Source organism: Giraffa tippelskirchi, chromosome 12 (genome assembly GCF_054371585.1).
Source record: "Giraffa tippelskirchi isolate mGirTip1 chromosome 12, T2T-mGirTip1v1.2.pri, whole genome shotgun sequence".
Taxonomy (NCBI): Eukaryota; Metazoa; Chordata; class Mammalia; order Artiodactyla; family Giraffidae; genus Giraffa; species Giraffa tippelskirchi.
Genome location: NC_137286.1, coordinates 12,986,570 through 13,009,767, shown reverse-complemented (window position 1 = coordinate 13,009,767; position 23,198 = coordinate 12,986,570). Strand labels below are relative to the sequence as shown.

The 23,198-nt window shown below is 46.6% G+C and overlaps 1 protein-coding gene across 3 annotated transcripts in view; it reads right to left on the bottom strand.

The window, feature by feature from the left end:
- FBLN5 (fibulin 5) overlaps positions 1-23,198 on the bottom strand; it is an 86,653-nt gene that overhangs the window by 19,702 nt on the left and 43,753 nt on the right. For 2 of the 3 annotated variants that reach the window (XM_081548201.1, XM_081548200.1), the window contains exons 5-7: positions 9,852-9,974; positions 5,594-5,710; positions 1,452-1,571 (exon numbers count right to left, since the gene is read on the bottom strand). In XM_081548201.1, coding sequence (XP_081404327.1) covers positions 1,452-1,571; positions 5,594-5,710; positions 9,852-9,974 — 360 coding nt within the window. The remainder of the gene's footprint in view (positions 1-1,451; positions 1,572-5,593; positions 5,711-9,851; positions 9,975-23,198) is intronic. The other variant, XM_081548202.1, reaches the window with a different exon arrangement.

The following is a 23,198-nucleotide window of genomic DNA, read 5'->3' as shown; positions in this document are numbered from 1 at the left end:
CTGAGGCTCAGGAAGTGACTTGGCCAGGGAAAGTACTGAACAGGAGAGCTAGAATTGGAAACTGGCTCCATCTGACTCCACAGTCACTTTCTCACACCTTCTCTGCAGGTGGCCACACCTGTGGATATGCAGACAATTCTCCAAAAATGAGTGACCCCATCCTGTAATGCTAAACTTTTCACTTCTTAGTTCCTTACCCCAGATTCCCCAAAGGAGTGCCACAGGAGGTGGGGAGAGATGGGGACTGGAATCTAGGAAGAAAGCAGCTTTTTATGCCTGAGGGTATTTTACAGCTATTTCTGGGACTGACATTTAATCAGCCTAAGGCTCTCTGTAACTGCCTACTTGTGGCTGTGTCTTTCCTGGCCCTGGGGAGAAGGCCTCATTTGTTTCAGAGAATTCTGTCCCAAAAACACTCTAATCCTACCTGAAGCTATCACACAAGTTCCATTCATGGCCTGGGTCAGTTCCTGTTACAATGAAATCCAGGATTAGGAAACTTTCTATTCTGGAGGACGAAAAGATTTTCACACTCTAGGATATGGTCCACTTGTTTTGAAAAATACAGTGAAGCATCATTAATTTGGACTGTGCTCCTTTACAATTGCTGATGATGCTAAAACTGAATAGAATGGAGTTTAAGTCAACATTTACAAAAAACAGGAAAAGAAAGAAGAGAAGGAAAAATGAAGCAAAGAATGAACTATACATGGCCCTCTGCAGAATGCTACAGGAACAGATATGAGTAAGAAGCTACTCCTATTCTCAAGGAGTTTACCAGAGTTTACAAGTTTCTAAGATAATTATAATAGAGTCCACAAGCTAGCATGAGCAGAGAGTCATAGCTTCCTGGGCTTGGAAGGAATTTACAAAAGGTCAACTGAGCCATCTGTGTTCTCACAACAACTTAAGATTTTATTCATTCAACATCCAAACATTCATTAGTTGATTTGAGAACTAGTTACTGCATGTTCATGGTGTGCCAGGTCTGAAGTTAGGCACTGATTATAGAGATTTTAATAGTTTACATACATAATCTCATTCATTCAACACTCCCCCTCCCAACCCTACCCTGTAAGACTTGCTTTTATTCCTGCTATTATTCTATTAGTACTATCTGCCCTATTCCCATGACTTGACTCAGTGCTGGGTGAAGACAGATAACTCAAACCAGAATGCAAAATTAGGCAATTCCTCTTCCTCTTCAACCCCATGTCAGATTCTGAAAGTTAGCTCCACTGATTTTTGCATTAAGAGTCAAATAACAAGGGACAGTTGCATGGCACCTTTGGGAAGTGACTCATCTCTATTTTGTATGGTTGTAACCCTGCTGCACTGGAAAATGTCCCAAACTGGAAATCTGCCTGGGAAACAAGAGGAAACACCTGTGAAGAAACCCCTGTCCCAGTGCCCCTAGGACAAGCGGAAGTCTCCAAAGCCAAGCTCATTACCACTGCAATGAACGCCATCATCCTCCAGTTCATATCCTGGGTCGCAGCGGCAGATGAAAGAGCCATAGGTGTTGACGCAGGTTTGTACACAGGGATTCTCAGTTGCACACTCATTCACATCTGTGAAAAACCAAAGCATATCACTGACCATTCCCACAAGAGAACGTTTGTATTAACTCGGCAGAAGAATGCACCAGCAACAAAATCCACTACCACCAGGAGACCAGATCCACAGATACCAAGGATCTCCATCTAAGACCTGAGAGATGGAGAGCTCAGACCCAAAGGGTTCACTGAAGAAGCATGGGCTCCATCCATACATCCCCTCTGGGGTTGCAATTTAGGAAAGGTGGAAACGGCGTGTATACCTATCATATACTTGTGTAGACATGTACACTTTTACACCTCCAAGGAAGTCCACTCTCCAAGGCTTGCCAACAGGAATTTCTAGGCTACATCTGCTCCTTCCCATCCCCAATTAGCTCTTACCTCACCCCCACTGACTTTGAAGTTTCAGATAAAGAGGTAAATAAGCATGATAATTTATAAAAAATAACTATTCACTATCGCTGTGGACTGAACTGTGTCCCCCCCAAAATTCATATGTTGAAACCCTCATCCCCACATGTGATGATATTTGGAGATGGGGCCTTTGGGAGGTAATTAAGGTTAAATGAACTCATAAAGGAGGGGCCCTTAAAAAAGAAGCACTGGAGCTCCTGCTCTTGCTCTTCCTGTTGTGCAAGGACACAGGGAGAAGGTGGCCACCTACAAGCCAAGAAGCACCCAAGCACCCAATCATGCTGGTAACTTCACTTTAGACTTTCAGCCTCCATAACTGGGAGAAAGTAAATTTCTGTTGTCTAAGCCACCACGGTCTATGGTATAATATTTTATCATGGCAGCCTGAGCCGACAAAGATAGATGGACATAAATAATGTCACTGATTATTACAGAAGGATCTTGTACTCACCGAACCCTTACAGCCCAGGCTCAGGACCCCCATGTTACAACTTCAGTAGGTTGAGGAGAGAACCACAAAAGGGCACAAGGAAACTTTAAGGAGTGCCTGGGCTTCCCAGGTGGCACTAATGGTAAAGAATGCAATGCATTCTGCCAATGCAGGAGACATAAGAGATGAGGGTTTGATCCTAGGATCTGGAAGATCCCCTGGAGGAGGGCATGGCAACCCACTCCAGTATTTTTCCCTGGAGAATCCCATGGACAGAGAAGCCTGACAGGCTACAGTCCATAAGGTTGCAAAAAGTCGGACACAACTGAAGCGACTTAGCATACACGCACGGGATATTCACTATCTTGAGCTGGCGATGGTTTCGTGGGGATATATGTATGTCAGAGTGCATGAAATCATGTGCCTTTAACAGTGCAGTTCATCTTATGTCAATTATACATCAACAAAGATGTTTATCTCGGTTTTGAAGTTGAGAGATGTGCCCAAGTCCCCAAGCTACCAAGGGCACAGTTGAAAATGGGATGTGAGTCAGGGGTCTTTCCACAATACACAGGATTCATTCTGCACAGCTCAGAGAAGGGGAGGCAAGGAGGGAGCCATTGGTACAATGGCACTGGCTGACCCATTTTAAGCGCCTCTCCCTGCTACTCCATATGACAATGACCAAAGTGCCAGCTGAGAAAATTTCTATCCCTTTCAAAGTCCAGGTAAACCTCTTCAGACTCTTAATAGAGATTTGAATGCTTTCAGAATTAAAAGGGAAGTGGCTGGAGAAGTTTTTCTTATAGAAGAGGGCAAGCCCATATCCACATAGCTCCCGCTTCCTGGCATCTTTGAAACTTTCAGAGGGGCAAAAAAATAGATGGCCATGCAGGGCGAGTCCAGGGAGATGCCAGTCTCCTCCGGTGCAAAGGGAGTCTAGAAGCTGTCCGCCCATGAGGCCAGGAAAATGTCGTGATGCCAGGCTATCCAGGCAGGATGGCACCAAGGAAAAGGAGGGCTCAAGTCCTCAGCTTCAGCCAGAGGCTGGCAGTGCAAGGACAGCAAGCTCAAGACCCGCCCTCTTGTAGCTTTCAGCTACTTGCACTTCTGCCCCCAGGGCCCTGGCGGCCTTCTCCGGCCAGCCCTGCCCTCCACACATGCCCAAGGGCCCTTCTGAATCCTGTGGGAGCAGACCCGCTCCCCACTCCAACCTGCTGGACAGGACGACTAGACTCTTGGGCTTTACGCTCCTTTCTGCCACCACCTAGCCGCAGGACTCTGGCCAAGTTGCCTAACCTCTTTGAAGCCTGATTTCCTCATCTGCCCTGCCTACCTCACAAGGCTATTGTTGGGGCTCAGTGAAATGAACAAATGTGACAATGCTTGAGGGCAAAGCCCTCTTCCTTACTTGAGGTGCTAGGAATACAAAAGCTCGCTGGAGTTTGTCACATCCTGTGTTGACACGGGCCCTGCTGATGCAATATCCCAGTGGCCGAGTGCCTGCGTCCAGGCCTGGGTGCTGTGTCTGCTGCTTTATTACACTGCTGGACCCAGCACCGCCAGGTCTGTTAACTGCTCCTTGTCAGAGGATGGTCTCCACGGGACACAAGAGCCTTTGGGCTTCTCTGTGCGTGGCTGTGCCTTAGGAGGGACGGGCTGGCATCTCGAACCTCCAGGCCTGGCACGGAGAAGCCTGCATCTGCTCTAAGCCATTTATCACAGCAGCAAAGGAGCCAGGCGCCTGCTCCCCTGCCCAATCAGCGCCCTCAACCTCCCAGGACAGCCTCTGCTCTCAGAAGAAAATGACCTCTCCTGGCGAGAGGAACACAGTCGAGACTTCTTGGAACAATCAGCAGAACCAGCTTTGGAAGAGAGACAGACAAAGAATCCAGGATCCAGCTCTTTAATGCTGATGCCTTCCTGTTTACTCAATGATTTAGATACGATTAAACTAATGGAGACATAATATCCTCCAACTAGCTGGCCAGGAGCCTGCCAGCCAGACCTCAAGTGCTGTGACAAGGAAATGGATCCTGCAAAAGCTGGTGGCGGGCTCCAAACAAAGACCTCATTCTGAGTCTCTGGCGCTGTCTCCACCCTGCATGGGGTAGCTGCCAGGGACTGGAGGCTCCGGGCTGCGGGCTTGGGGCGGGGAGCCAAGGGGCAGGCAGGACTTGTGCTAATTCCTTGGGTCTTAAGTCCCCCATTCACTTCCTGAGCAGAAGATACCTTCCGCTGGAAACTGCCATAAGCCTGGAACTTGTTTTTCTTACTTATCAGTATGTGAAGCGATCATGTGAAAGTCAGAAAATGCCTTTGTTTCATTCTGTTACTGCAGGGAATGGGGAAGTGACCACCACCACCACTGGACTCCTGGCTAAATAACAGGCCCTCCTAGTGTGGACAAGGGAAAGCTGTAATGACAGGCATCGAAGTTGCCTGTGGGGCTTCCCTGGTGGCTCTGGGGTAAAGAATCTGCCTGCCAAAGCAGGAGACAAGGGTTCCATCCCTGATCCAGGAAGATCCCTCATGGCACTAAGCAACTCAGCCCGTGTGCCACAATTACTGAAAGCTCCAAGCCCTAGAGCACGCCCTCTGCAACAAGAGAAGCCACCACGATGAGAAGTCCACGCACCACAACTAGAGAGTAGCTCCTGCTTGCTGCAACTAGAGAAAACCCATGCAGCAATGAAGACCCTCACAGCCAAAAGTAAAATAAATAAAATTTTTTTTTTAAAGTTGCCTGTGAAACCCTTGCATAAAGTGTATGTGAGTATCTTGCAATTCATCAGGAATCAGGAGCCCTCTCTCTTCATCCCTCTTTGGGCCTCAGGAGTTGAACTCAGTCAGGCTAAAGGACATGTGAGAAAGCTTCTGACTGATCAAAAATGCTGGCAAGGCTACTTGTGGACAGCGGATACACAGAGAGAAGCAAATCCATGAAATCGTAAGCTCCCAGCTGGTGGATGATGTGGTTCTAATCTCAGTAAAAGCGCAGAGCACATCCTGACATGTTTCACATAAGCTCAGTTAGGATCTCAGGTTTCTGTAAGCAACGGCATGAGCGGGCAGTGAGTGGAAATACACTTTAACAACAGCATTTCCCACTGACATAAGCTGTCAGACTCTGAAGAAGACAGCATCTAGGGTTTCACACTGTGTTCAAGGTATCATTCACATCACATACCTTGGCAAGACCTTCCATCCTCGTTGAGGGTAAAACCAGGGTTGCATGTACAGGAATAAGATCCGGGAACATTCGCGCACAGCTGCTGGCAGTAGCCATAACGACATTCGTCAATGTCTGGAAACAGAATTGCAAGCAAGGTTAAGATATTTCTTCTCCATCACCGATGTCACCCTAGCATCATTACTGCCTGTCTCTTCTGGAACACAAAGGGAAGCAAAGGGGAGCTAACACAAAGACAGCACCGAGTAAGCCTCAGGGAGGATGACAACCCTCTGGATTCCAGGCTCAATCTCCCCACCATCCTCCATGACCTATCTCAGTCTTGTGAACACCTGAACCTATCTTGAAAGTTGCAGAAAAAGAATTTTTGCTTAGAGAGGAACGTTGGTCAAGGTGACCTCTAGGATTTCATCCAAATCTAAGACTTAACACTAAGACGGATCCAACCCTGACAGTTGCTCTAAGATTCTACAGAAACATGTCACTGCCCTGGGAAGGGACAAGTTAAAGTGTAAGAGGATTCCATAGCCTGGTTCCTATAGGCTCTTTGCCAGCTCCACTAATAATGAGTATGGGGATTTCCCTGGTGATTCAGTGGTTAAGAATCTACCTGGTAATGCAGGGGTCATGAGTTCAATACCTGATCAGGGAACTAAGATCCCAAACGTCATGGGGCAATTCAATGCACGCACAACTAGAGAAGCTGCCACTTGCCACAACTAGAGGGCCTGCCTGCTTCAACAAAAGATCCCGCATGATGCAACTAAGACCTGACACAGCCAAATAAATAATATTCTTTAAAAATAATAATACATAATGAATATTTCTGGCTGTCGGGAACAAGAGTGAGTGTAGGCTAGGCCAAGCTGGGGAGCACTGCAGTCTGGAGACCTGTGAATCCAGCATCCTTGAGCACAAGGATGCTGAAGTTCACCTTGAATCTCCTCCTTGTAGCACAACAGCCATAAAACTCTGGACAAACACACCTTTTTCAAACTACAACCAGCCTTTCTTGAGCAAGCAGCTATGTGAGTGAATGGTTCCTTTTAGCAGAGCCAGGCTGACATGTACCAGTCAATGGGGAGTCTGAGGTTATGCGAAAGCACTTCCCAACACCCCAGGCTGATGGGCTGGAGAAATCACTCCTGCAAGATAGGATGTTTTGAATGAAGCCTCCAGATGGGGACTAAGCTCTCACCTGACTTGTAGCTATAACTGGTCCTTATTTCATCCTCAACTCCTCCTAAACATTCCCCCTCTGGTATCCCAGTTCCTTTGGAACCAGGGTCCATTCAGGGTTTTGAAGACCAGCTTAGAACTTGTCTCTGTGCCTGGCTTCTACCACCTACTGCCAGAAAGCAGTGGTCTTCATTGGAAGAACTGATGCTGAAGCTCCAATGCTTTGATGATGATTCGAAGGGCTGACTCATCGGAAAAGACTCTGATGCTGGGAAAGATTGAGAGCAGAAAGAGAAGGGGGCGACAGAGGATGAGATGGTTGGATGGCCTCACCGACTCAATTGACTGAAGTTTGAGCAAATTCCAGGAGACAGTGAAGGACAGGAAAGCCTGGTGAGCTGCAGTCCATAGGGTTGCAAAGAATTGGACAAGACTGAGTGACCGAACAACTGCCAGAAGGGACCCCACCTCCACATTAGTCATTGTTCAGCCCCCCTCAGAAGCTGTGCCCTGTCCTTGTCAATCTGTTTTACCTCTGAGTGGCAGCTACTTTTAACCCGGCTCACCCCACTGCCCACTGAGTGGCACGCAGCTCCCATGTGGAAAGCACATTGACTTGTGCAGTTGCTTGTCCTGACTCTTATGTGGGTGCAGTTGGGTGCATCCCCAAGCCCAGAGAGGCAGCAGGGGGAAAAGAGGGCATCTTCTGTCTTAGGGGTGGCTTGGAGGAAAGGCAATCCCCAGGCCCTTCTTTTTCTGCAAAGGCATGCCTCCAAAGTCATGCAGAAAAGGTGGTGGACGGCCATGGAACTTGCATGTTGAAAGTGAAAGAAGAGTTTGGCCAGGAGAAGGCACAAGTTTAGCCATACTGGGGAAAGGTCCTCACTTTGGATGTCAAGTGTAAGCAGACTGTATGTGCAGCACCAATTAGGCCTCCAGGAGCATCCTTCCTAAAGCTTCATGCTCTGTGGATAAGAACAACCCTCCTGGGGGAGGAATGTCCCAGTTACTGTCCCCACTCAGATGGGAAGGGGTTTCCTGGCCCCAAGGTCTCTGCAATCTGGCCTGCATGTCCCAGTCACCTGGTCTTCTCTAGCACCCCCTTGTGGTGGAAAAAACTGGACTGAAAAACAGGACACAGATTTTAGACCCAACTAACTCTTTGTCCAACACGTTCCTCCTCTATGAGTCTCAGTTTCCAACTCAGTAAAAGGTGGATGACATAATATATAACATCCCTTCCAGCTATGAAATTCTACATATTAAGTTCCCATACAAATAACTCACACTGATCTGCTTATGTTCAAATCAGTGGCCTCAAATTTTCCATAATAGCTGAGGTTGGTTAAAATGCAAAGCAATCATCATATTCACATATGCCCATGTTCAGCCAGCTCTTCGTGCCTGGAAAGGAGAGTCAAGTGAGGTCCAGGCTGGCTTGTCAGGCCCCTTTGGGCAGGGCTCTAGAGGAGACCTCAACTCAGTCTCAATCGAGAGAAAACGGGAAAAAAGAATCTTTTTGTCTGTTTGTTTCCATGATGTTGTTTAGATTTATTTCTTAGCACCTCCAGGACTGACTTTCAGGCAATAGAACAGTGTCTTGAGACTTTAAACTAGAAGGGCTTTTCCAAGAAAACAGCAAAGAAATCACACCCTAGAAAGAGAAATTGAAATGATACCTAGAGATTGCTATGAATGTGTTCATTTGGCTAAACCAAAGACTAGAGGGGAAGAAAGGAAAATAGCCCTCCAGTAAAAATAAACAGAGGGATCATATAGCCGATGCCAACTGCAAGGGACAAAATTCTCAATAGGTGCTGACAGACTTCTTAAAAAAGACCAGAGCTAGAGGGGTGGGGGCTACAGTGGGGTATTGGGAGAAGATGATGTTAGATCTGAATCCCCTGATTCACATTTGAGACCTGGGACCTTTCTGTGACAAAGCTAGCATTCCCTTCTTTCGGTAGGATTTCTAATTAGGGACAGAATAACCCTCACCTTTATCACTTCCTGCCTCTGTTATAAAATTTCCAAAGGCAGAAGACCAAATATGAAACTTTAAAAATTACATTAAAAAATTCTGATGATGGAGAGGCAGTGACGAAGGCCTGAAAACACCTTCCTATCCTGGCAGAGTCTTTATTAGACTATATAAACAGAGCAGCAAAAGGGAGGAGGACCGCAAGGCTCAGGGTCTGAAAAGCAGGGTAAGCGGCTGCAGCCATGATGGATCAATCCCAATTGTCAACAGCAGGGATCCAGGCTGCTGCAAGCTTGTCTGCATTTGGGACTGGACAAAAACATGTTTTGGTGGCTCAGTGGTGAAGAATCTACCTGCAATGCAGGAGATGCGGATTCCATCTGTGGGTTGGGAAGATCCCCTGGAGAATAAAATGGCAACCCACTCCAATATTCTTACCTGGGAAATCCCATGAACAGAGGAACCTAGAGGGCCACAGTCCATCAGGTTGCAAGAGACACAACTTAGTGAGTAAACCACCATCATTGTCATAATAAAAATAAGAGAAAGTGAAAGTGGCTCAGTCGTGTCCGATTCTTTGTGACCCCATGGACTATACAGTCCATGGAATTCTCCAGGCCAGAATACTGGAATAGGTAGCCTTTTCCTTCTCTAGGGGATCTTCCCAACCCAGGGATCAAACCCAGGTTTCCTGCATTGCAGGCAGATTCTGTACCAGCTGAGTCATGAGGGAATACTGGATTGGGTAGATCCAAGAATACTGGAGTGTGTAACCTATCCCTTCTCCAGCAGACCTTCCTGACCCAGGAATCAAACCGGAGTCTCCTGCATTGCAGGCGGATTCTTTACCAACTGAGCAATCAGAGAAGCCCAAAAATAAGAGAGTTGGGGCGGGGGGCGGAAATCTCTGGTTATGACACGCCGTGATGTGTGATGGTGACAAGTGATCTTAAAGGGCGGTGCTCCACGTAAGCTCAACAGTCTTCTGCCACCTCCTACCCCAAAGAAAAGCCCACTGCCCTTAGGCCACCCAGCCATGACCACAGTTCACAATAACCCCAGGCATGCATTCACTTTCAAGAATTTCTGTATTACCTAAGCACTGGCCTTCGAGCAGCCAGTAGCCATCCGTGCAGGAACAGGTGTAGCCTCCTTCAGTGTTGATGCAAATCTGCGTAGGGTTGCACTGGTGGGAATCCGTTGCACACTCATCCACATCTGTAACACAGACATATTCCAAAGAATGTCACCTACATCTGTTTAGAGCCCTGGAGCCACCAGAGGTGCTAGCTGCTTGCTTGTCTGGCTGGGAGGCAGTTGATTATGTCCCTGGGTTACACCACCTCCCTAACAGGTACCACTAGGAGACCCTGGCCTTTCTGGAGGGGGCAGAGCTAATCTGCTCCCTGGAAATCTACAAGGGAAATGGCCAAAAAGAAAACACATATCCTTAAGCACTGTTCTGCCATCCTGTCCAACATTCTCTGAAAGCAAGTTCACCTTGATAACAACCATTACTTGATTTAGAAATGTATTTTGTATTAGGCTTATCCATTCACCTATAACCAGGCCTGTTGTATACCTTCTGGGTGAACAGAGCCACGATAAACACCACTGAGAACAATAACAGAAGGAAAAGAAACACTCCTTGCTAGTGGAAGCTTGCAAGTCACTTGACTGCATCCAAGCGTGAAGATCTTTTAATTTAGGGCCCCTGCTCCTTCACAAAGCTTCTAGGAGCCCTCCAGCCTTCCCTCCTCCACTCCAGAGCTCTGGGGCTTACCTCCTGCTGCCCTCTGCTCAGATTGGGTCTCTCCACGCTGCCGTTACACATGCCCATCTGTCTGCTGCTGGGCAGGTACTTGTGTCCAAGTCAGTCCCTTCTCCTTCACTGGGACCATCAGAGCGCAGAGACAAAGCTATATTATGGCCACATTTCTCATGTGGTGTACAAGTACTCAAAACTGTTTCAGCTGAAACAAATCCTACTTTCTTTTCTCCCCACACTGCACCTTAGGGAATCCCGTAGCGGGTGCTCCTGACACCACACCCTCACTTTGACAAAACTCTACAGGGATTCACCCAGCGCCCTTAACTCCTCCGGCCCGGTCCTGCCTCTCCTTTCCACTCCCGCCCTCATCTGCCTACATCCTTAGTAGGGCTCCTGCCTTTTGCCCTCTCATTAGGGTTTGCTCATCTGCACCCCACCCTTCCAGAATGGACCATCGTGCCATCAGAAATATCGAGTTGACAGAAAGTTTGTTAGGGTTTTGCCATAACAGCTTCCGGAAAACCCAAACAAACGTTTTGGCCAACCCAGTGGCATTAAAAGCTGCACTTCACTGAGAATGAGCAGTGGACCTGACTCATTTTCCTCTCATAGTCGCCCCATGCAGTGGGCTCGTGATTCCCATTTTGCAGATGGGAAAATGGTGCTGAACATGCTATAGCATTGAGGCCAGAGCAGAGTCCAGGCCTCCCTGCCTCCCAGCCAGCTCTGTGCAGGGATGACGGGGCTCATGCTGCCGGGCCCTGGCAAGTCAAGCAGAGGAGAGAGGGTTGAGCTTCTGCTGCCTTTTCCTGCCCCACCTGGAAAACTGTCCACCTCTTGACATTATAGATGGCAAACTGGGGGTGGGGAGGCAGCGCTGGGGGCCCCGAGGATTCCAAAGTGTTAGCTCCATGGGTAGCACAGGTGTGCACTCAGGAAGTGAACACAACTGATCCAGTGAAACAAACATTCAGCCAGGTAAGCGATGGTCTCCTGGGTCCAAGGACACCACCCACCACAATCCACCACCATGTGCCTCATCAGTCAACACCAAGGATGCCGGTCAGTTCCCACCCCAGCCCCAATGGCCAGAGTCTGGACATCACATGGAACCAGGCTCCAGCCCTCTCAACATGGACAACCTCCAAGAATGTACTTCCAGGGTGGCAGCCACCTCCACTGCACCCCAGTGATGTACGGCCTCGATGGCAAAGACCCAGGGCCATTCTCAGCTGCAAGAGTTCCTGCCTTTGCCCCGGGCATCACCTCCAGCCCCAGCTCTGCCCACCCAGCAGAGCCTCCCAGGGGAACCAGCAAATAATGCTTGGCCAGCAGCCGCTCCTGCTCAAATCCGTATCGAAGCCTAGGATAATAAATAACGCCACTATCAGCCAGCACATATTTACATTTTTCCGGTGGGAAGTGATGGATGACAATTGTACCCTGGGAACAACTCTGTCTTAGGAATGTGTGCTCTGTATCCTGCTTTGAGGGGAATGGAGGGTGAAGGAGCAGCAGGGCAGTCAGAGAGCCCTGGTGACAGCAAGTTCCCAGGGCTCTGTGATTGTGTAACCCGCATGGAGACGACATGCCCCCAGTAGCCTGATAGGCAGCCACCAAACTGGGAGAGGACCAGGCTGGGCTCAGAGGAGCATGGGAGGCCTAAATGTGTAGGCACGTACTCACTATTCAAATCATCCAGAAATAACATCTCTAAGGTTTATTTTTTTTTAAATCCACTATTTTTACTCAGTTAAAGAATTAACTCAGTTATACTAATATATCTATCGATGAACATTCAAAAAACTACTTGAATTGACTGATTGGATGACCTGAACGGGTTGAATTCATTGTCAATTGATTGACATTGAACAGATGGTCAACCTAAATATGTTCTGAGAACTCAATAAGTCTGGGGAGTCTCTGGGGGAGGTATGTCCCTTCTTTATATCCTCAAAATATACCTGGTTTTACTTGGGTCCATGCGTGCGTTAAATTGTGTCTGATTCTTTGTGATCCCATGGACTGTATCCCACCAGGCTCCTCTTGTCCATGAGTTTTCCAGGCAAGAATACTGGAGTGGGTTGCCATTTCCTCCTCCAAGGGATCTTCCCTTCAAGGGATCTTCCCTCCAAGGGATCTTCCCTTCAGGGGATCTTCCCTCCAAGGGATCTTCCCACAGGATGGAACCCATGTCTCCTGCTTGCGTCTCCTGCATTGGCAGGCGGGTTCTTTATCACTTGAGCCACCTGGGAAGTCCTCAGCTTGGGTCCATAGTAAATGTTTAATAACTATTTGGTGAATGAATGAATGAACATATGGGCAACACACATTAAGGCCTTTGAGTCCCAGACAAGTTTTTCCATCCAACTTGCTGACAACTGTGTAGACTTTAAAAACAACCAACCCCACCGAAAACCCTCCTCAGCTTGCACACCTGAGGGGCTGAAACTGAGAACGTTCACGCCTTGGGTTCCACACGAGGCAGAAAGACTCATCACACATTCCAGCTCACAGCTGAATTGCTTACATTAAATACTTTTGACTTAAATAACAGAAGGAAAAAATACATCGAACCACTCCAAGCACATTCTTTGGCAAAGGGGCCTTTTCTGCACCAGTGGAAAAGTACAAGTTAGGGCAACCCGAGTAAGTGCCATTATCCTTGGATGCAAATCGTGCTGGTTACTCCTTTCCTTTTCTGTGTGATGTTTAGGAATCGTCCCTTAAGAGAAGAGGATGCTGGGTTCATTCATTCAATCATGCCCTCATTATCTATTAATTCTTTCTGTGTGTGTGTGTGTGTGTCCTCCCAAATCTCCAGGCTGCTGAGAGAGCCAGTGGGGAGCATAGTCCCTCCAACCATGTGACTCCCGCAGCCTGTATCTCCTAGGGCTGTAGTCCTGGGCAGCCGCCTGGGCCCTTCGAGGACTCCAGTACAGCAGCTGTGGCTGGTCTCTCCTCCGCTGGGACAACATCTACCCGCTGTCCAGGCGACCAGCACCCTGGTAACTGGAGGACAGAGCTCCCTGACACCTCCAGAACCAGATCACAGCCCAGCACTGTGCCTGCCTGGGAAGAAATCATCCTCCGTGTTGAGCAGCACAGCCCTGCTGCCCGGTGCGGCTCTGAGCTGTCGCCCTTTCCTGCAAACCTCCTCAGGGTGGCTGGCCTTCAATTACAACATTCTTGGGACTTCCCTGGTGTTCCAGTGGCTAAGACTCTGCACTCCCAACATAGGGGGCCCTGGTTCGATCCCTAGCCAGGAAACTAGATCCCGCATGCTGCAGCTAAGAGTCCACATGACACGACTAAAAGATCTTCCATGTGGCAACTAAAAAGAAAATCTGATGCCTCAGCAAAGACTGAAGATCCTGCATGTCGCAACGAAGACCTGGCACCCAATAAATAATAAAATAAATAAATACACACGCATGTGTGTTAAGTCACTTCAGTCGTGTCTGACTCTTTGCGACCCTATGGTCCTAGCACCCCCCACCAGGCTCCTCTGTCCATGGGATTCTAAAGGCAAGGAAACTGGAGTGGGTTGCCATGCCCTCCTCCAGGGGATCTTCCCGACCCAGGATTTGAACCCGCATCACTTACACCTCCACACCTCCTGCATTGGCAGACGGGTTCTTTACCACTAGTAGCACCTAGGAAGCCCCAAAATAAATGCATATAAAAGTGATTTTAAAACTATAGCAATCTCAAACAACAACTGCTCATTTAGAAAAGTCCTCAAAGCAGTCAACCTCACCTCCTTGACCCTCTTCCAGGAGGCAGAAGTGAGCTCCCAGCCTTGGTACAGCGGCCCACATGTCAGAGGTACTCATTCAGGAGGTCGTATCCATAGCTGTGTCCCATGTCCCCAGCTGGTGCACTAAGGCAGCAAGATCTCACAGGGGCACCAGATGGAGAAACTGGCCTCAAGACATCAGAATACATCTGCCCAACAAACCGGGACAACAAAAGGAACAGAATCTTCCAGGCTGAGACCTTAATAAACATTTTTCTGAAGAGAACATACAAATGGCCATTAGGCACATGAAGAGATGCTCAACATCACAATTATTAGAGAAATGAAAATTAAAACTGCAATGAGGTACCACCTCATACCAATCAGAATGGTCATCATTAAAAAGTCTACAAATAAATGCTGGAGAGGGTGTGGAGAAAAAGGGACCCTCCTACACTGCTGGTGGGAATGTAAGTTGGTGAAGCCATTATGGAAAACAGTGTGGAGTTCCTCAGAAAACTAAAAATAGGATTACCATATAATCCAGCAATCGCACTCCTGAGCATATACCTGGACAAAACTATAATTTGAAAAGATCATGCACCCCTAGTTCATAGCAGCACTATTCACAATAGCCAAGACATGGAAACAATGTAAATGTCCACTGACAGATGAACGGATAAAGAAAATGTGATACATGTATACAATGGAATACTACTTGGCCATAAAAAGAAGGAAACAATGCCATTTGCAGTAACATGGATGGACCTAGAGATTATCATATTTAATACTAAGTAAAGTAAGTTCAGAAAGAGAAAGACAAATACCATATGATATCACTTACATGTGGAATCTAAAGTATGACACAAATGATCTTATCTATGAAATAGAAAGAAAATCAAGGACATAGAGAACAGACTTGTGGTTGCCAAGGGGGATGGGAAATGGGGGAAGGATGGAGTGGGAGGTTGGGGTTAGCAGATGTAAACTATTATATATAGAATGGATGAACAACAAGTTTCTACTCTACAGCACAGGGAACTATGCTCAATATCCCGTGATAAACCATAATAGAAAAGAACATTAATAAAGAATGTCTATATGTGCATAGCTGAGTCACTTGGCTGTACAGAAGAGATTGGCACAACATTGTAAATCAACTATACTTCAATAAAAAATATAAAATTAGAATCTTCCAGGCTGACTCAAGGGACAGCATGGGAAAAGGCCAGTCTACAAAGCTGCTGGAAGGTTTAGCTCTTGGAGCAGGAGTCTGTGATAGAAGCAAGTAGCAATAGAGAGGTCCCCTCCTCTCTTGTCAGATGGAGTTCTCACAGGGCATCCTGACTATCATGCTATTGGTTTATGCCTCTTATATGTCCTTCCCTGGGAGTGAGTTAGTTCTCAACATACAACCCACTTTCCCATTTCCTACAAAACTAATGGTTCCAAGTATGATCTTAGGGTTAACTCACAGTTTATTATATAAAAATCTCTACAGGCAGGTAAAACAGACAACATACCGTTATATATATGCATAAATGTGTATGTGCTTAGTTGCTCAGTTGTGTCCGACTCTTTGTGACTCCACAGACTGTAGCCTACCAGGCTTCTCTGCCCATGGGGTACTCCAGGCAAGAACACTGGAGTGGGTTGCCATTTCCTCCTCCAGGGGATCTTCCCGACCCAGAGATTGAACCTGTGTCTCCTGTATTGCAGGCAGATTCTTTACTGTCTGAGCCACCAGGGAAGCCCATGCATAAACATGTTTGAATACAAATAATATGCATACATAAGCCAGGTATTTATTATAGTTGAATGTCCATATTATATACCTACACATACTTACATTTCAGCATTTATTCCCAAAAGTTCAAGGGAAAATAGTTAAACTGTTCTCACAACACAAATTCTCATTGAAATAAATGTCCCTTAAAAACCATAAAACAAAGCAAACCAAAACAAAAACTAATGGTTCCCCCATGCCCACAGGGAAAAGACTTCCTAAGTCATGCTGCCTGTATCAAAGCTTAAGAGGAAATAAAGACCAAAGGTCTGAGACCTCCCCAGAAAGGGCTACTGGGTTGAAAAAAAAAGAATGTTGAGGGCAAGCAGAGCTGGGTGTGAATCCAGTTCTTGCACTTAATAACTGAATATTACCAACAAGGTGATTAATCTGAGGGATGCTCAAATGCTCTGCAAAACAGAGCTGCAGGAGCCTGCCTCCTCAGCTGCTAGGAGAGTTCAGAAATAATTGTGCTTGCAGGTACCATTGCTGCTACCTGGTGTACAGGAGGTACTTGGGAAGTTTTAGTTTCCTTCCTTAGTAAGCTGCTGTTTCTAAGAGCTGTGAAAGATGGGGGAAGCTTGGCTTCTGCCGGCTGCAGGCTTTGTCCTGGGATTCAGAAGACATGATGATGACAGCACTCAGCGGGCTGTGAGACACAGTTAGCTTATGGTTCAATCAACCACAGTGGCCAACCGTCCATGATTCTGGAACTGAGGATGTCCGAAAGCCTAAGGATGCGTGTGTCTTACTGAAGTCCACAGCCAAATACCTTAACACCATGATTCTTCCCTCTTCCTGTGTTTTCTCTTCTCCAATACTGCGATTAAGGCAGGGCTGACTTTGTGAGCCTGTGTACACACCCTCTGCTGAGCGTCTCGGTTCTTGTGTGAGAATGGCCGTCAGCCAAAGGGAAACATTCTCGCTGGGTGACACTGGGAGAAAGTGTCCAAAGCCTTTGGAAGACTGCACCTTTCCAAAGGCCTCCACGAGTCCTTTTTTGGACACGGTCAAATCATTTCCTTGGTAGTAAATTTTTACCCAGTGAAACAACATGTTTTCCCAGCCCGTTTTTGTTCCTTCCTTGCTCAAGCTAATGGGGCTTGATAAGAAAGAAGAAAATAAAAATGGCACATTCCAACGCCTCCAATTGAAGCCAGTTTCAGGCCTGCTGCTGGGCTGGATCGGGGCCATTTTTCAGCGAGACGAGCTCAGCCAAGGCTGGAAGCTACACAGGACCGAATTCCCAAACACCTGCTTAATTAAAGATCTCAGCGTTTGAGAACTCTCTTGTTGAATTCCCAGGACATCTGCATTCCATGTGTCTTATGGGTCCGGGGCAGTCGTCAGAAGCCAGCTCTTTCTGTGTTTACAGCACTTTTCCCAATGCTTGATATTAAGCTTAGAACACAAAGCTTGCTCGTTTCGTGCCTCTAATTAAACAACAAATATGTGGTCCATTTTCCAAACAACAAAAAATCCTCTCGGATGAAACCAGCTGGGCTGCAGCTTCCAACTTCTCAGTGGATTCTATTTTTCTATCCATAAAGCAAGAGCTTGGAGGAGAGCTCTAAAAGGCCTTTCTAACTCTGACCTTCTACAGAAACAAACTATGCAACTAATGGGGATCACATTGTTTGGTTCTTGGCTAATTTTTTTCATCCAAGTGCTTGGTAAACATCAGCTGACTTTAGCTGCTCTCAAACTGGGCAGTGAATTGGCTAAGCTCATTCAAGTTTTGACAACGTGTGAATGATCCCTAAAGGTTCAGGCATGGGGGTGGGAGTGAGCGAGGGACACATATGTTCCTTCTTGAGTATCATGCACCAATAGTCCCGAGAGGTCTCTCACTACAGAGTTAATTACTTAATGTATTTATTAATAATGACTTTAAAGTATTTTGTAGAAATATACTGTAAGATTCTTTATGCTAACAATATCATTAGCATTCTTTAGATTTACGTTCTCTAAGAATCTAGGTATTTCCCAAATCATTAACTACCTGAAGATTTAAAAAAATTATAAACTTACAGCAATGAAAAATATTGCATACTTGGGAGCACATTATACAAAATAATGTGAATAAATTTATTTTACTAGACTAAAAAAAATAAAATTGTCCTGAGAGTAAGGGGACAAGGCTGCTTGTTGACAATGTAGACAGTGGTATTTTTCAAAAGGGCACGAGACTTTAGCCATTATTGTGATTATAAAGCAAACAAATGTAGAGCTCAAACTAGATTTCCATTTGCCAAAATTCTTGCCATTTGTCCATCAACAGAGAAGGATTTTTGCAACTATACAAGCCGGTGGTTCGCAAACCTAGCTGTCTAAGAGAATTACTAGGCTAACACAGAAAATCTGGGGTGGAGGCTTGAAAAACTGTTTAAAGTGACCTAAATGATTCCAGTGTAAAACCATATCTGGAGCTTGCTGTGCCAGACTAAAACTTCTTAATGTGCACATGAATCAGTGAGGATCTTGTTGAAATGCAGGCTCCAATTTGGTCAACTCTGCATTTCTAATAAGCTCCCAGGTGATGCCAATGCTGCTGGCTCCAGGACCTCACTCCATGAGGCAAGGTACTGGATTATTCAGAGTGGTGTTTGGTTCTGTATCCATGCAACCTGCTCAGAGTTTAAGAAGCGGCTCAAAAGAGTCTGGGAGGGAATTAAGTGTTCAAAAATCAAGCTGGCAATTCCTAGCCAGATTCTTCTCTAAGATCAAACCTGTTAGTTATAACAGTATTGTGATTTTTAGAGCCTTATTCAAGATGTTCTCAACACAGTCAAAACCACAGTCTAAAAATGCTTTCCTGGAGGTACAGACAACAGCTATTACTCACATCCACCTGCAGTAGTTGTGAGCATTGTGTACCTACAAAAGGTTTTCCTCCTTTCAATTTGCTAGTGGTGTTTTGATTTCCTAAGAGTTAACTTAGTTCCCTGAATCTTAAATAAGTTCTTAGAAATACTGTCCCCAAAGTGATGGCAAAAAGTGCAAAAGATTCCAATTAGGAGAAAAGACAGGGTTTTTCCTTCAGTGCAGACCATCCCTTGTTCAGGATCACAGTCTATAAATACTTCAGCTCTTAAATTGTGTCATCTCTACCGCATCTCCCATAGGCTCCATCTCCCAGTTTCCTGAGCTATTCCTCCCCCACACCCTCAGCTCCTCGTCATCCAGTGCCCCGGGCTCCTTGTCCCTGATCCCCACACCCTCCTCTCTGTTTTGCAGAACCCCAAGCTAAAAACCTCAGGCTTCTTTAAATCCTTTCCCCCACCCACAACTCTCACACAGTTCACCTTCTGGAAATCTTGCAAATTCTTTCTTACCATCCCTTACACCCTAAAATTCCAAGGCCTCACTGTCTTTTTTCTGAATGACTGGAATAACTTCATACTAGTCTGCTGGCCTCCAGCCTCTCCCCCTGAAAGCAAGCGAAACGCAACCTCCAGAACCATCCAAGACATAGAATGTGTGGCCCCTACTACTCAACACTGTATATCCGCTCCTTAGAAACCTCACAGCTTTCTTTTTACACCTTGGCAACAGAGCACATCTAGCCTACTTTTATCCCCAGACGTGCTAATTAAGCACATCAGGTTTTACAGCATTTCACACTGTATTACATAATTAGCTGTGCAGGACTCCATCTCCCTCCACTAACCTGTGAGTTTCTTGAAAACATAAAGTGGGTCTTATTCACCTTTGTGTCCTAAGCACCTAACACAGTGCCTAGTATGATGGAGAACATGGAAGTGATTGATATTGGAAATGAAGATACCTTGTTTTTAGACTTTCCTTAAGGCAAGCAGGGAAAGTCAGTTACACTGACAGGAGAGGAAGCCATCCACCTCTTGGGTGGCCCTGCATCTCAAGCTGTGGGATGGAGGACATCTGGGGACTGTGCTTGCCCAGCAGACCTCAGGCCCCCGCCTGAGATGGGTCTAACCCCTGTCCAGTCTTCGCCGAGGGCTGATTTGAAAGTGTCTACTTTCAAATTGTGGTGCTGGAGAAGACTCTTGAGAGTCCCTTGGACAGCAAGGAGATCAAACCAGTCAACCCTAAAGAAAATCAGCCCTGAACATTCATCGGAAGAACTGATGCTGAAACTCCAATATTTTGGTCACCTGATGCAAAGAGCTGACTCATTGGAAAAGACCCTGTTGCTGGGAAAGACTGAAGGCAGGAGGAGAAGGGGTTGACAGAGGATGAGATGGTTGGATGGCATCACCAACTCGATGGACATGAGTTTGAGCAAACTCTAGGAGATAGTGAAGGACAGGGAAGCCTGGAATGCTGCAGTCCATGGAGTCGCAAAGAGTTGGACACGACTTAGCGACTGAACAACCAACCTCCAGAGGCTTTGACGCACCATATGCTTGGCTTGATGGAGTGAGTTATATTTCCTCTTTCCTCCTAAAGAGCCAGACAACCTAGACAAGCAAAAAGTTTATTTTCAACATTCACAGGAGGAAGGGACATCAGAGGAGAGAAAAGATACACCTTTTCCTGGCCTGAAAATGGGCACCAACAGGAACTCTTAGGGCACAACCAGGAAACCCAATCCACTTTGCAGACCCTCAGTCTGGTGCCAGCTGTGAGAATACCCAGGTGTGCAAATTCACCCCAAGAAATCAATCATCCTGTTGTCAGGATCAAACACTCCCTGCCAATCCCTCCCAGAGCACGAGAAAGGAATCTGCCTATGCCTCCCCACACAGGGGATGAGAAACTCTGCTACCACCTCTGATACCATCACTAACTAACCAGCATGCCCGCGTGTATGCCATTGGCCTGTCTATGCTTCTCTGTCTCTGTAATGGGGCCTCCGAGGACTTGCAGGCTAGTGGGGAAGACAGGTGGTGAACAGAAACGAGGCGGCCACTGCGGAAGGTTATGGACACACATAACAGTGAGTGTCCCACATCTGGGAGGCGAGGGCAGGCTTTGACTCTGGACAGTGACATAGGGGAACACTTCCTCCATATACACCCATTCCTGGAACCCTAAGACAAGGGAGGGGAGAGACAGATGGCTCTTTTGACATAAGTTACAAGCAGCAGGCCAGCAGGTGATTAAGGATATAGATATTCCATCCTGAGACTTCCCTGGTCATTCGGATGGTAAAGAATCTGCCTGCAATGCGAGAGACCTGGGTTCAATCCCTGGGTCAAGAAGATCCCCTGGAGGAGGGAATGGTAACCCACTCCAGTATTCTTGCCTGGAGAATTCCATGGACAGAGGAGCCTGGCAGGCTACAGTCCATGGGGGTCACAAAAAGTCGAACATGACTGAGGAACTAACATTTTCACTTTTCTTTCATCCTGAGATCACCCCCTCTACTAGTCTCCTCTCCTGCTCCCCACCCCTCTACTCTGCTTTGGTCTAAATTTCCCTGTTCCTCATCTCCAGCTGATGACTTCAGCACATCAGAGAATAACTGTTGAGGCTACAACTCAAGAGGAGGTGAAACCCCATGGGATGGGAGGAAGAGGGCAAAGGCACAGAGGGACTCTGAGGTTAGGGAGAGGATGCCAGAAAGAGAGAGAGTCTGAGGAATACTGTCTGCTGGCTGAGGGGTCACATGTCCTGAGAGTCTGGAAGGGAGAGCTCCACCCCAAATGGCACAGGACTGCAACAGCCACACCTGCTCCACACAACCCTTTGGACTTGGAAAGACTTGGATTGTATCACTTAAACCTAAAATAAATATTTGAACTGATTAAACACTTCCCAGGATTGTGTGTTTACCTAGCTGATGGAGTAGGAGCTGCTTTCTTCCATCCCCCCTCTGGGGTCACTAGCAGATGTGTGGATTTCTCTTCTTTGGAAGGCAGGGAGGTGAGGGAGCAATATTTGAGGGCAATCAAGTAGGTGACCTGCCGACCAGTCTAGCCCTCCCTCCCACCATCAAGAGCACAGCACCAAAGACCCAGGGCCTGTAATACAGCTATTCAGGATTCATTTATGCAACAGACATTCACTGTGAGCCAACACTGCTGTAGGGACTAGGAAGTCAAAGATGAATGACACGTGGGCCATGTCTGTTTACAGTCTAGCAGGCAATGGATAAGAGACCAGATAATCCCAATTCAGTGTGGTAAGTGTCATGCTGGAGAAAAGAACGTGGGCACTTCCAGGAGGAAGAGCCGTCTTGGAATAGGGGGTGGATTCCTAGAATAGGACATTGGGGTGAATCTAGACGGATGATGTGGCAGAGGCTACCTCAATCGGACACAGTCCTCTGATACCCATTCTCCCAACTAAAGACTGCATTTTTCATTTTCCTTCACAGTGATATGTGGCTATGTGATGAAACTCTGGCCAGAGGGATATAAGTAAAAATAATGTGTAACAACTTCTGGATCATGCTTTAAAAAAACAAATGTGTGGTTCCCTTGTCACCTCTTTCCTCCCCCTGGCTGGGATGCAGGTGTGATGGCAAGAGCTGGAGCAGCTATTTTGGATCCAGAGCTGAAAGTCACACATTGAGCTTGGTCTAGCCAGCCTCCTAGCCCTGAACTGCATGCCTCTGGACTGCACTATGAGAGAGAATTTTAATTCTCTCCTATCTAAACCAGTGTGTTGAAGTCTCTTTGTTATAGTAACATAACTTGTTTCTTAATACAAATGAGTAGGAGTCAGCCAAAAGAATGGCATATGCAAAGGCACTGAAGCATAAGAGGCACAGAACATTTAGACAGCCAAGAGCAGTTAACACAAGCAGACATATGTGGGTGAGTGCAGGGGAGGGAAGGGAAGATAGGAGCCCATTTGTAAAATGATTGTATACCAAGCTAAGGATGCTGGAGAAGCGTGAAGAGAAGATGAGCAGAAAGAACAGGAAAGGGGAAAATAAAAGAAAAAAGTGAAGAGATGATGAGGAGGGCAAAGGAGGAGTAAGAGAAAGGATAAAAAAAAAGCCAGTCATCCTTTCCTGCATGTGGGAACTTGTATTAGTTCTCAGTTAACACCACAAACGTACTAGCCCTTTGTAGTTCTGCAACAATTAGCATTAAGCTTCATGTTTTAATGAGCTCTCTGAGTTAGCTTCAATCAGAAAATTTTGACTTACGTATTTTTTTAAATAATACAATAAGATGAACCCTCCAAAATGTAGTTCCTGATTCTAAATGGTTG